Raw genomic sequence first — 14,403 nt, forward strand, 5'->3', positions numbered from 1 at the left:
ATATGCCCTTGCCCATCCATGCCTGTAATCAAGCTAGCATTGCATAGCATCCGCTGTCCAGCTGAAATGCTAAATTTTCAATACAGTGCACATTTGCTGGTCAATGCTGCTATGACATACAATAAATATTAAGTCACTTCACTAACATGGCTGGAATCCTGATGCATTCAAATACTGTAAAACCAGAAATATTTCTTTGTGACATGAAAATTCTGCAAATTAGAGCCAACAGCCTTTTTGCGACATGAGATTTTTTTCGCACTACCATTGGCAATCAATGCATATAGTGTAGACAACAAACTTCACATGCAGCATATTAATTTCGGGAATCTTGGCTCCTCACAAAATTTGTTTAAAATTTCTGCGTTAACAGTATAAGAACCTCTCTGCCCCTTAATACTCCCCGCCTCCCCCGAACCTGGCAACAAGCTATTTAATGTAGGAAGTTTGGGGGGGGGGGGGCGGGGGGAAGACATTTACCTTACATGTGTACTTTGAAAATCAGGGTAACTTATGTACTGTGGGCGTTATGTCATAAAGCTGAAACAATACAACATATTGGGCAAAATGCATTGAAAGTGAGTTTACTGTGAACTATAAACTCCTTTGCAGCTCTATAGCTATCACGTTTTGCAGTGTTATTGTACTTTGTCTTGATTACAATGAACTGTAAAAATTTGCTCTATACTTCCTGGCTGACAATACTGCATGAAGTTGTTCCAAAAAAAAAAAAAAATATTTAATAACAAATTTGAAAAATGACTGACAAATAAAAAATCTTCTGGTGACATAAACCAGCCACTTCCACACTTTGCTAACAGAATCTTTAGACCAGCAATTCACCTTTTTATATTCAATCTTCCTCTCTGGACAAGTTCCAGTCAGGACAAGTTCCAGCATGACAGTACAAGCAAAGGTAGTCTATTTTAAAACAGACAAAGCCCCCCCCCCCCCCCCCTCTCATTTCTCTGCAGAAAAAGAGACTGCTGGATATGAATGCAAGCCTGGAAAACTGTGAAGAAAACACAATATGACACATATACATCATTCTAATTTTCAAATTTGACTCACCAATGTCTCTCTTGCGCTGATTTGTGGTTGAGACTGCAAAGAACTCTGACATGAGCCCCTCCAGGGCCCGTAAAGAGGACTCCTCCGTACTCTAAAGAGAGAAAAAAAAAAAAGAGAGAAAAAAACAGAACGAAGTAGAAGACTGAAGAAAAGACTGAATGTTGAAAACACTACAAGTTGTAATCTAATACACAAATATTTGCAGCAGGCACTGGAAATTCAGTCAGACCTGTCTTAGTGACCACCTGCTCTATAGAGGCCACCTGCCAGATACGACCACTAACAACAATTCCCTCCGAGAGAAAAAGCATGTTAAAGAACCTGTCTATCGCCGCCACCTGCCGATAACGACCACTTTTTTCATCTCCCTTGAGTGGCCCCTATCGATACATGTAGGTGTGACTGTACCTGAATTGTAGTGAGGTATCTATTGAGTTCTTATGCATCATGTCTAAGTTTGAGTTTTTATGCATGTCTAATACCGGTACCCCCAGGCCCATTTATAAACAAAATTGGGCCCAGGAGTACTCCTGAAGCTACTCGACTTACAATGTATGTCTCTCTGCCCTATGAGTTTGCTCGTACAGAGAATTACTGCTCACAAAGACAATACTGCTGCTCTACACCCAGGAGTACCAATGGGTACCTGGGAGAATAAGCAAGTTTATGTTGTTTGATCAGCATGGGCACGCCTGTAAAATGGCTGCCACTGGCTGGAATGCTCTCCAGGGAGTGAAAAGTGAGCACTGTCAGTGCTGGTTGGAAATAATGTATCCAGTGACAGGGGTAATAATACAGTTTGTAGTCTGAAGCGCATTGAGATACTTAACAAGTGTGAAATGTGCTATATAAAACTAGCTATCAATATTATTACATCAAGAAATGGCTGAGAGGGGCATAAATGTCATGGCTGCTGACCTTAGACTGAGCAGGAACTTCTAACACATAAAGTGTATGCACAGCGCGCACAGCATATCACTTTCACAGTGCTCTAAACGTTAGTGGCCATAGAGCGCTTCTGGTGTGTTCTTGAATCTAGCATCAATGCAAGAGGGGCAAAACTTTAGAGCGCTGTCTGTTAATATGGAATTTCAAGAGGGCTTGCAGATCAGAAGCGCTCCTCGAGCGCTCTACATGTATGTACACTGTAAGTGCTCTGTATGAATGGGGTATTGAGGGTGTGTGCAAGGCTTCCAGCGAATTTAGCATTTTTAAAAGCAGATTTCCATGCTCATTTTCTCTATTCTTACATTACTCTGACAGTTCACTTCTACAAAAAAAAAGATAATAAGACTTCAAATCCTACAAATTCAAAAATTGTGCACAAGTACAATGATTGTTTGTACAGATATGTTGAAATAATCACTGAGATTAAGTCATTTCTATGCTACAGTCAGAGTAAAAACAGTAGGGGTGCACATCTCACTCTGAAAACCTTATTTCAATACCAGAGACAAATTCCAACATATCTGAAAAAAATTTTGTATTTTGGTGACAAAGTTGGCTTATCTACATTGATAGAGAAGAAAAATGGCAATCACATGTCCCATGGGTAAATGACGCACTCATGTACATGGATGTGAAGGCTGTTCTCCCTCTGAAGCAGTGTCAAATGGTTGCTATCTACTCAGCCATCAAAAAATAAGAAATGCCCTTCAACATCCATTGCTGTTTCTTTTCTTTCTTTCTTTCTTTTTTTGCATTCTTGCATTTTATTTTTAGTTCAGAGCACTCTGACATGACTTACACAGTTTTAACTACTTTAAAGTGGAAATCTTCACAGCGTTAAAATTTTTGCGCATTTCGCACAACAAGAAACTAGCTTGAAAATATAGGCACACAAATATTTTTGCTTCCAATTTGTTTCGGTTGTATTCTGCAGAACTGAAAACAAGTGAAACTCTTCTTACCTGGATGAGCGTGAAAAATTAACTTTTAAAGTATTCAGGTCATCAGGACATCTTAAATCCAGCTGTTAAGTGTACCAGGACATTGCTAGAGATCTTATCTATATAGCTCAATATATGCCCACATTGCAGCTTACAATGCTGTTTTCCTCTTAATTTCACTCCCTTACGCCAACAAACATTCAGTATCGAAAGGCAAAGCACATTGTGTATCCCTGTGGAACACTTCTACAAACTCTAACCTAAATTTGGTGAGAGTAACAGAACCAAGAGGGACCACAAAGTGAGAGCTACATCTATGTGTAAAGTATCTGATCAGATCACTTCCATCTTAAAGGAGACCTCCAGATGATTTGAAGATTTTTATACTTGAACAACTTTAAATTAGCTAAACTGAGGACAGGGTTTCAGAATTTATGATAGTTGGGATGAAGAATAAGAATATTTTCAAAATTTAGAACAAATTGCAATGAACAAGGATGATGACATGGCAGAATCACCATAAGAATGCATGAGTTGGGGCTCAAGGAAGCAGAACAAAAGAAGAAGGCATGCATACATTATACACAGGTGAACTTGCAAGCAAGCGGTATTGTAATAGAATTACACTGCTACATTTTTGAAATATGTGAACCTCCTATGTCATCATCCTTGTTCAGTGTAATTTGTTCAAGGTTTTTTCAAACTATTGTTTCTCTGTTCAAGAACCACAATAAATTTCACAAATCTATACATGGAATTGTCGATTTATGTACTACATGATGTGAAATTATGAAAATCGTCTGGAATGTCCCTTTAAGTTGTGACTTGGAGCAGTAGCAGATGAAAGGCATGAATAATTAGCTGATACAACGGACAAAGGAACCCATGCTGCACAACTGTTTGGCGAGGCACATACTGCTCTCCAGGTAAATGATATGTCAAGCTACCATTACATATCACCAACACATCGCAGCTGCCTCATCTAGCAGATGCAGCAAATTGGCAAGGTTGCAAGCCCACAATTGTCTCTGGTCATTTGCCTTCTCGGGTACAACCCTGTATACCGACCCTTCGCAGAGAGTGAATTCCATCTCATATTAGGGGGAAAATTAAATGCCCCAGCAAATTGTGACTTGAATCTTGAATCTTAAATGAGTTCTCTCCCAAAAGCGAAGATGCTGTCCTGGAGAGGACTGTGCTGTGCAGTGTGCCGTAGCATGTGCCTGTGGTGATGTGAGCTCCAGTACGTCTGTACATTGTACATACAGGTGCACGTGCTCGGTGCAGGTGTGCCTCTCATTACATCATCTTGAGGGTAGGGGGCGGCGCCATCTGTCTAATGACAGGCATTGGCTGCACCCCGGAAGGTCATCAAAGTACCCGATATCACTACTTAAATGGCTGGAAGAGTGTTCCAGATTCTTACGTCTCTGGAGCAAAAACTGTAAAGATGGCAGTTAGCTCTGGAGTATGGTTGGTGACATGACAGGTTGTGGTTCCTTGTGTTGCTTTATACTATGGTGATTTCCTCTGACATGGCTATGTTGACAAAACCATAATGGATCGTGTACAACATCTCACACTGTTGTAGTGTATCCCACAAAGATCCTCCTACTTAGCTACTATACTTGATCCTGACATGGGGCATGGTACACTCCTCAGTGTTAGTTAATCTACATTGTACTTCATTCCCTGATAAAACAGTGATATACTGTAAACGTCAATATTTTCGCGCGATTAATTTTTCGCGCTGAGCGGCTCGAAAACGTATTCGCGGGTTCTTAAATTCGCGCTCCGCAGCAGGTTACTTTACTGTAGTACACATTCACTGCTTTCATCCAAAGCCTCTGCTACATAGCTTGCTATGCCAGCGTACGACAAGCGACGTAGCGAGCGGCTCGACTGCGAGAACAAGCACTCAAATACGTAGTACTGCTGTGACTGTAGTCCCTTACCGTAGTCACGGGGGAATGTAGCATCGGTGCGTGCGGTGCACACATGCATATTATACAGTACACAGCAATCTATCGTCTCTTCGCACAGTACTAGTAGCGTAAACATGCCTGTACATTGTACTACGTAGCAGTATCATCGATGAAGCGCACACAATTCATCCCGTTCAAAATGTGCATAGAAAATTGTGAAGATATATTCGCGCGTTTTTGAATTCGCGCTAGCCGAACGTAGCGCGAAATCCGCGAAAATTAATGTACCGGGAAAATTTCCACGTTTACAGTATGTATCCATGGTAGCAGTCATGTTACTGTTAGGCCGAGATCTTGCTAATTTACACCAGAATTAGATGTTCTTGTATCCGAGATCTGAGACACAATTCACGCCACATCTTCCGTAGATCGTGAAAGATCGGATTACTCGTACACTGTACTGTAGTCCTATGGCCTACTGTACTTAGTATACACATAACGCACTAAGTAACATGCATGCAAATGCAAGCGGCGGTGGCTGGCTACATGTATTTGTATATCGCGCGCGGGCTATCTAGCAGTAGCACTGAGCTGATCAGTCGTCGCCTTTGTTTTCATCAAACCTAAATTTAATTTCCTGGTATGAAAGTGATATTTTGAAAAATTGTATGCAAAACAATTTCAACTAATTGATATATGAAATTTGTCTGTATAAACACAGAATTTTAGAAAAAAATGATGTTTTAGTTAATTCGCGATTGACCAATCACAGACGTTTTTACTTCATATTTCAGGTCATCTCGTATATATCTCAGCCAATCACGGTGCAGTTTATAAAAAACTGTGGGGAATCCCCCTCTTGCCGTCCAATATTTTAAATATTGGTCGCCTCGGCAAAAAAATATTGGTCGAGTTCAACAAACTTTCTAAGTGGGTAGGAGGTTATGATGTTCGTCGACAAAATAACACTTGTATTTGGGCTCTAAAAATCCTCTGTATGGATAATAATCAGTGATATTGGATATGGAGACTGTTTTTTATGTATACACCCACAACAAAAAATTTCTCTAAAATTGGGCTTTTTGACAATATATTACTGCACACTTGACAGTTAGTTCGGCAGGGGACAATTCCAGAAATTAAACATAATTCATATATTGGTATCCCTCTCTGTAGACTACGATTTTAGTATTAAGATGACTACACATTGCATCAACATGCAGTGAACCGTTGTCTAGGCAGAATAGGGACTTTCTGATTGTGTGAACAGTGACGCCGTTCTCATACTAGAGTGGTTCCAAATGGCTGCAGTCCAATCGTTACATCTGCGTTGTTATCATCCACTTCCATTTTTGTGCATGCCGTTCACGACGTACTGTTATGACGTCATGGATCCCGTCTCCTCCTGCTGGCTGTCTATTGGCGCGCCAAGCCAAGCGATGATATCATTCCCATCTTGAATCTAAGACACAAAATCCTTAGAAAACGCATTCTAAATTCTTGCGTTGGACATGCTGGAAAACTTGGAGCATTCTCGGAGTCGGCAAGACGTCACAGTCACGTGATTTCCCTAACGACCCGATCCGCCATTTTGCTGAAGGTGCAAACAAACGGCGTCGCGAGCAGAGTATAGTTCTAAGCTCATGCAGTGCGCTTCTCTGCTCTTTGGTCGCGAGTGTGTGGCCTTCGTATATCGGAGATCAGCTAGGGCAACGGATTTCAAAAGACATTCCCAATTCACCTTTTTCCTCCGTAAAAACACAAATAATTGTAATCCAAATGTATTTTACAATATGTAACAGGAGACAAAACCATTTTTAATGCGAGAATGCTTTTAATTTCGAATGGATTTCAGGTGGCAGATTAACAAAGTTTTTCAAACGCGATGATGCACAACGCATCTTACATTGAAGTGTATGCATAACAACACACACGTTAATAATACCTGGCGCGCTATGCCATGGGCGGCGAACGACTAGAAATTCAGTGCCTATCGTTAGTTCACCATTCCGGGAGTGCAGAGGAAATAGTAAATACACGCAAGTGGCGACTATACGGTAATTAATGTTAGTTACTGGTATTTAAACTGTTTTTTCATCCTTTTGTCAGATTTGTCATTTTTACATGCTCCCCAGCCGAGTCACGGAGCCAGCGAGACGCCAAGCTTGGTTGACCGCGATAAGCCGGGCACAGCCATCAGCCGGCTGCTTGTAGGCCTACGCCTACGGGCAATTCGATGAATCCAGTCCGATTAAAGCTAATTTTTGGTTGTACCTCCTCAGTGAATCACCTTAGAGGCCATCCGAGTTTATATGACATCTTCCTTCCTTGAAAACACGTCAAAAAGGATGTAAAATGCGCAGAAAAGGTAATAACGATTTGGGGTTCACAGTATGTAACGGCACGCAATAGGCACCCTAAGGCAAGTTGGCTTTTGTTTGCACCTTCGCAATTGGTTGCTATGCGGAAGTTGCGCTCGCCGAGTGAAAATACCCGGATGTCCGACCCTGAGAATGCACAGTTCCTTAAAATGACATCATTACGTCGCCGTCCACGTCCAGGACATGACATGAAATTGAAAAGTCCCTGACTTGCTGACAATATGTTCTGTAAGTGTAACCCTCACCACATTTAGTATAGTGCAGGGTGCAGCGTAGACAGAAAGATCCGTCTGTCCGGAGGACTCTTTTATATTTTGCCATTAACGCTGTCCTCAGGAGGGGATCCATGAAGCCAGACGCAGTCTCCGCGGAACATTCCCCGACGGACAGATACAGACCGATCTTTCGGTCAAGGTGCAGCGCAGCACTGTGTCCTGTACCTGGATGGTGTGTATTTACCGCAATGAATAATTCTCTGTTTCATATAAGCGAACATTCCATTTGTTTCAAGAATGCCCATGACTTCAATATGACGTGGTTACCACTGAACACAGAATTCATCCCATCCATCATCCCATTTTCTCTCTTCCCCTTTTCTCTCTTCCCCGGTTAGGCGTTAGCAATCTGTTGAGATAGAGAAGGAAGTTTCAACTGCACCGTGTCTTAATTCAAATTGCACCTTTATCATATTGCCATCATATTCATGTACAAATGTTATTTTGATAAAGAAGATGTAATTCTGCATATTTGATCCTACTCCATCTACTCTGGCATTATTAGGCTACGAATCGCCACATACGACTCATTACGAGCTACTGCACACTGGGGTCCACATGAGCGCAATGCCACACACCCACCCACACAAACTCACGTCACGCGCTTCCCCATTCATTGACATCAACGTAGTTCTCGCAGGGGTAAGCGTACGGTTACCTCTCGCTGCGTCAAACGAAAGAAGGTGCGGCAAGCAAGCAGTCTTACCATGATTTCTCTGTAGTTTACATCTGCTTCACGAAACGGATACCTCTACATAAATACGATATAACGTAGTTATCAGTCTGCAAAAGGTGGGAAAATTTCCCGAAGCAGAAATTGTTAAAACTGAAGTTTTCTGGCGTCACTCGGGATGTCCTCAGTTTCTGCACGATGTGATAATTCGTCAGTGCGCATGCCTAGCATACTTCAACTGTTTGTTCGCATTTGATCGCTCACTCCACTGGGCAGTTGTAATACAGCTGTATGCGGAAATGCCCGTTAAATTCCTCCAAGGAAACACGATTATGAGAAAGGAACCAAACGGAAAAGGAAATGACATTTGCTGACGGATCGGGAATTCAAGGAAAAACTTATCTAAAAGAGAACGAAAAGCTGCATTTTCTTTGAACAGGAAGAACGTTGTCTAAATTTATGATTTCTCTTGCTAAGTGAATAATGATGCGACAATGCTGTTTCCTAGACATCATAATACGTAAAGACATGGGTATAGTTTCGGTAGAATACAGTTTTAGTTCTTGTATTTTCGAGAGACTACTACTGGTTTGGTTTTAATATTGATTTTGTTATTCCATATCATTACACCAATTACTTTGATATGTGAGTTCATCTACTTCATCAGTTCATCGAAAAAGAAATATTGAAAACTGCCAATAGGTGAAATCCTGATAAACTTAAAACACATAGGTTCCCCTACCCAGAAACGCTAAGATCATAAGGCAGCTAGGAGTGACCAAGTGGGTGGTGTTCTCCTTCCATGGTAAACAACATTTTAAAACTGTAAAGTCGTGCAATCTGATATTATAATTAGATATGATATCTTGACTTATTCTGATTTTTTTTTTTTTTATTGTCTCAAAATATGACTTTTTCGGTAGTTAGAAATCCATATTTTTGAAGGTTGGGGAATTTCCCAGGAGGTGTTTCATTTGTTGTTTTTTGTTTTTTGGTTTTTTTTTAGACGTGAAGAAAATTTTTGTCAGGCTTGTGAGCATGAGAAGAAAGACCCCTGAGGCATGAATCTCGTGCCTAGTCAGAGAGTGAAACGTGGTAGATCTGCAACCTGTAACGTCCATATTACGAGCATAATGGATGTCAGTATGTGTATGGGACTAGTATATTTGTTTCCTCGGTCGTTCACACGCTTGTTGTGTACATTCTTTAAGCATCATTGTCGTCATTGGACAATTCAACTAACTCAGTCGTTCCTGTATCCACGTTGAATAACATCATATTCCATCAATTGGGCAGTGTGCAGTTGGAAAAAAAAAGATGAGATTCAGTTTTGTTTCCACAAAAAAAAACCTATTTCGTCCACAGAGACGCAGGTGACCCCAAACGACAATTCCTTTGGGCGTTTATAGCAAGATCACATTAAAACAGTGAAGAATCAGAAAGCTTAGATGAAGTGGTCTGGTGTTTGAACAGGATGCATATTTGGGGATATCAATGAATGTTAAGATACCAATGTGGTGGGAATTTTAATGACAAATGACCACACCGAAAGAAATCGCATTTCACACAAGGCTAAATAAACAAAAAGAAACCTGAACTTATGACCAAGACTCAAGACAAGATACAGTTGTGTATATGGGAATTTGATCTCATTCACTTATTTCCCTACTTTGAATTCCATACCCCAAGTACCGCTATTCACATTGAGATCACAGGCTTCGTCTCATATGGATTGTGTTGATGAGGGAAACGAGAAATAGTTGAAGGCGCCCTCTTTTGACAAAACTTTCATGTTGTCATTATCCCAGGCCAATACAACTCACTGATCTCTCTCTAGAGGGGAGATCAGTGAATACAACTCCATTCGACCATGGAGCTACATGTAGCTCCAAGAGAGTGGTATAGATTAAAATAACAAGCAAAAGAAAAGCAAACAAAACAAAACTTAAAAAAAAAAATTATCATAAGAGGTACCGTGATATTACAATATACATACTTGCACACACGACAAGACACATGAAGTGATATTCCCGCATGAAAAGAATCCAACAATGGGTAGACGTGCATGAGACTGCTGAATGGTGGAGATCCGGTATTGTATTCATTCGTTAAAGTCTTCAGAATGGAAGCACGTGCGTCCGTCATCAATCATGCCATAAAGCCTTTTACAGGGGCAATCCCTACTGTAACCAAGACCAAGAACCATGCCCCCCCCCCCCCCGTTGTTGTCTGTCTATAAATACAAAATAATAAGGGGAAATAAACAGCGCGCTGCGTCAGAAAACGGCTAGGATGAGCGTTTCCCTCGACACGACAGAGAATTGACAAATTTGAACCGATCCGCGATGCGACACACTGGCCGTTTGAGCAGCCAAGAGGAGGATCAAGGCGGGATTGATGACATCATCTGTTGGTGTCACTTCGGATTTAGGGTAGAAGGAGGAGAAACGGAGAGAATGGGGGGAGTGAAATGGCCAGTGTATCAGCGGGACGGTGCGTGTTATCAAAGTGTTTTCACGTGTCTTGCATTATCTATCAAAATAAGTTTCATTTGGACCATATTGCAAAAAAAGACAAATAAATAAAAAAAGTCTTCATCATAAAAAGTGCAGCACATATAGACTGTTTCCTCACAAAACTGTTACTTCTTTGAGATATTATATTGTGTGAGATATTTAAATAATAGTAATTATTCAGAATTACTACGAATCACAGCAAACCTTTGTTCTCATCTCATTCTTCCTAGCTCATCCTCCTCTTTTACTCCTATTACCCACATGTCTCCTCTCACCGCACCCATAAAACTCTTCTGAGGTATTTTCCTCGTTCTCTTGCCAGAGAGTCCGATCAATTCTCCCGACATGTTATTGACATCCCTTCTGCTGGCTTCCTACATTCATATCTCAGACCCACATCTTCCTTATAGTATTTACACATGTTTGTAATTGTGGAGGATGTTTGCATTAATTGAGTTATCTACTATATACACATACTGGACAATGTACACACATCATCATCAGAAGTATTATGTCATCATAATTTATTGATCGCTGTGGATGACCAACACCATCTCTTCCTCTGTACGCTGCACACGGAGCGAATAGATTTCCATGTTAATTTATATCCTTATATAGCATCCTCCCCTTTCACTCGAATTACCAGCACTCTCCTGCTCACCACACCCACGAAGCTTCTGCCCTCTCCGGCCTCTTCCTCCCTTTCTCTCAGCCTCAACCGATAATTAACGGGCATCCCCTTCATCTTTCTCCATACATGTGTTTGAAATACCTCCGTTCTGGACATCCTCAATACCAACAAACAAGGGAGGCCTCAATTGCATCATTTTTGAAAATGATGAGGGGGGGGGGCATTTTTCATAATGCCCATTCCCACTCAGTCTGAGTGCTCATGCAGAGGACATGAAAAAAAAATCTCCCACACAGCATAACAGAGAGAAATAGATAGAGGAAAGAAAGAAAGAAGAAATAAAGCCATTAACTAATCAATATAATGTGATCCTTATGAAGTGAATGTGTTTTCAGTGCTGTTTTAAAAGAATCAACCGGGGAGATACAATGTGGTATATCTCCTCAGTTTTTATTTTTTAGTTTAGTTGCAATTCGTATGTTTTGTATACTTGTATACCATTCTGAGTCCAGATTTGCTCTATCCTCGCTCCCATCTATGGGTCGACACATTTTGTATCCTCTGGTGCCACGAGGATGAAAGATCAGACCAATCAAGCTTATCATATAACATCGCACTTTATACCCTCCACATCATTTGGAGAACCCATCTACACGTATGCTCAAGCCCTATATCTATTTATTACGTTAAACAAGGATGAGGATAAACAAAGAATGTAAGGAGTGACTTTCATTATGTTCTGTGAAGGAGGCACGAATTGAGACAAATGTCTCTGCAGCTAATGTAACTGAAATGATGTCTTCTAAGGATAACAAGCCGAATAATGTGATCAAACACCATCCTAGCCTTATGAAATATAAAACATGACGAATGTATAAAGGGACTGTACAGTTCTGGTTGAGGTGAGGATTTAGCTTTTAACGTGTTGCGAGATATTCAGAAACCACTCTATGAGATGTCATGCAATTCTAAGGGGTATCAAAAGTTTATTTGGGATGAAAATCAGTTTTGAAATGGCTGACATATCCAAAAACAAGGTGAAACAAAGAGATCCTAATAAAAGGCGTGGCCTGTCACCTTTTATAATTATCACTTTTTTGGATATCTCAGCCATTTGGAAAACCAACTTTCATCAAATAAACATTAACTCCTTCTTAAAAGCACGTGCTCTTTCATATTTCACAAGAGGTTTCTCATTATCTCACTCAGGAATGTTCAAAACCTGAATCCCCACCTCAACCAGTACTATACAGTCCCTTTAACCAGAATCACGAAAGCTGTTTTCAAGGATAGCATTGAGTTCGTTATCTACACTATTTTTAAAAGCTATTTTTGGCATAAAGCATTCGGCGAAAATTATTAGGGTCGTGTGATATCTATAAACAGAGAAAATCCTCGTAATCTCTATTTCAGGGTTGATTATATATTTTGTTCATTACCTTAATCATATCCAGCATGCACCGCGTATCGACTGTCTGTATGACATTCACATTACAGTGCTAGGTACTATAGCTATAGTTATAGCATAGAATACATATCTTTGTGAAACAGCAGTATACACATGTACGTCGAGGGAGTTAGAGTTGGATTGTATCTAAAAACGTGTGAAGTTAAGCTCCATGCACTATACTGGTATTACGATTGGTTTCGAGATGATTGCGCTGGTTGCTATCAACAAGAGATATAGAAGGTCATTTGATGTAGGCACCTAAGCATACGTGCCCTCCCATTCTCTCCCCTAGATTTAGGGATCCGAAAGAATTGAAAGAAATCGCATTGAAGCAACTCTAATCCAAGCATTCCCAACACTCAATCCTATTTTACCTCCCCCCCCCAAAAAAAAAAAATAATAATAATAATAAATAAATAAATAAATAAATAAATAAATAGATAAATAAAATAAATAGATAAATAAATAAATAAATGAATGAATACATAAATAAATAAATAGATAAATAAATAAATAGATAAATAAATAAGCGTATCATTTATTTACGCATCTCAGCATATTATATCAGCCGAAATTTTGGTTAAAGGACGAGTTCACCTTCCTATAATGTATGTGAATTGAGAGAATGCAGCAATATTAGCAGAACACATGAGTAACAGTTTGAGGAATCACATTTTTTACAGTTTTTTACAGTTTTTACAGTTTTGCGCAGTCACTGCTGGATGAGAAGACCACCACACAATGTATGATGTCTCATTGTGTAGAACAATAATCATAGGGAAAATATAAAGAGGATTCCACAAAATGTCATTTATTTTTTAAAGTCCATATTCCCTTTACTAAGTTACTGACGGATGTTCAATTCAAATTCAATTAAAATTATGTTAAGTATAGTATCCCCCTGCATGCCTTCTAATCATTGCTGAAAGAGGCAAGTCATACTCATTTATTATGCGAGAAAAGCGAAAATATATTGAATTTTCTTCTTTTTTTTCCTTTATATATACCGTCATACGCATGTGACATCACAACCTGTAATAGTCTTTTCATTCAGCAATGGCGCACTGAGACTTCAAAAATCCATAATTTTTTACCAGATTGTCCGATTTTCCTCAAACTTTCACTGATGTCTTCTAGTAATATTGCTGCATTCTCTCGGTCCTCATGTACGATGAAGGGGAACTTGCCCTTTAAGCAAGTCGTCGAAGGATATCATCAAATGCCCCCTACCAGTATAACCTATACGTGACTGCCATGTTGTTGCACTTTAATCAATGTTACTGTCATGTTATTGTTGTTGCTGTTGTTGTTGTTGTTACTGCTGCTTCTGTGGTATGCTGATACTGCAATTAAATTTAATCACTTTACTTCCATCGAACAAAAATCGATACATAATACAAAGTATGCAAGCAATACAAGTTAGTTTGTACATATACAAAATGCATATTCGAATGAATGTATTAGTGTGGGACAAACAATGTATACTTTGCAGGAATGGTAAATAAATCGATAAAAAAGAGTGATCCACTAAATAGCACAGCTTATAGACGTGGATCACACGGCTAACAATATTCAAACAACATATTCATTAA

At 39.8% G+C, this 14,403-nt stretch overlaps 1 protein-coding gene across 1 annotated transcript in view; it reads right to left on the minus strand.

Annotated features, from left to right (window-relative positions):
- LOC139718848 (exportin-6-like) overlaps positions 1–8,343 on the minus strand; it is a 50,739-nt gene extending 42,396 nt beyond the window's left edge. Inside the window, exons 1-2 of the mRNA XM_071630313.1 lie at positions 8,248–8,343; positions 1,072–1,162 (exon numbers count right to left, since the gene is read on the minus strand). Coding sequence (XP_071486414.1) covers positions 1,072–1,162; positions 8,248–8,250 — 94 coding nt within the window. The 5' untranslated portion in view covers positions 8,251–8,343. The remainder of the gene's footprint in view (positions 1–1,071; positions 1,163–8,247) is intronic.
- Positions 8,344–14,403: the final 6,060 nt, after the last annotated feature.

The sequence above is a fragment of the Diadema antillarum genome, unplaced genomic scaffold (genome assembly GCF_040938485.1).
Source record: "Diadema antillarum isolate AM-2024a unplaced genomic scaffold, OU_Dant_1.0 scf00000100, whole genome shotgun sequence".
Lineage (NCBI taxonomy): Eukaryota > Metazoa > Echinodermata > Echinoidea > Diadematoida > Diadematidae > Diadema > Diadema antillarum.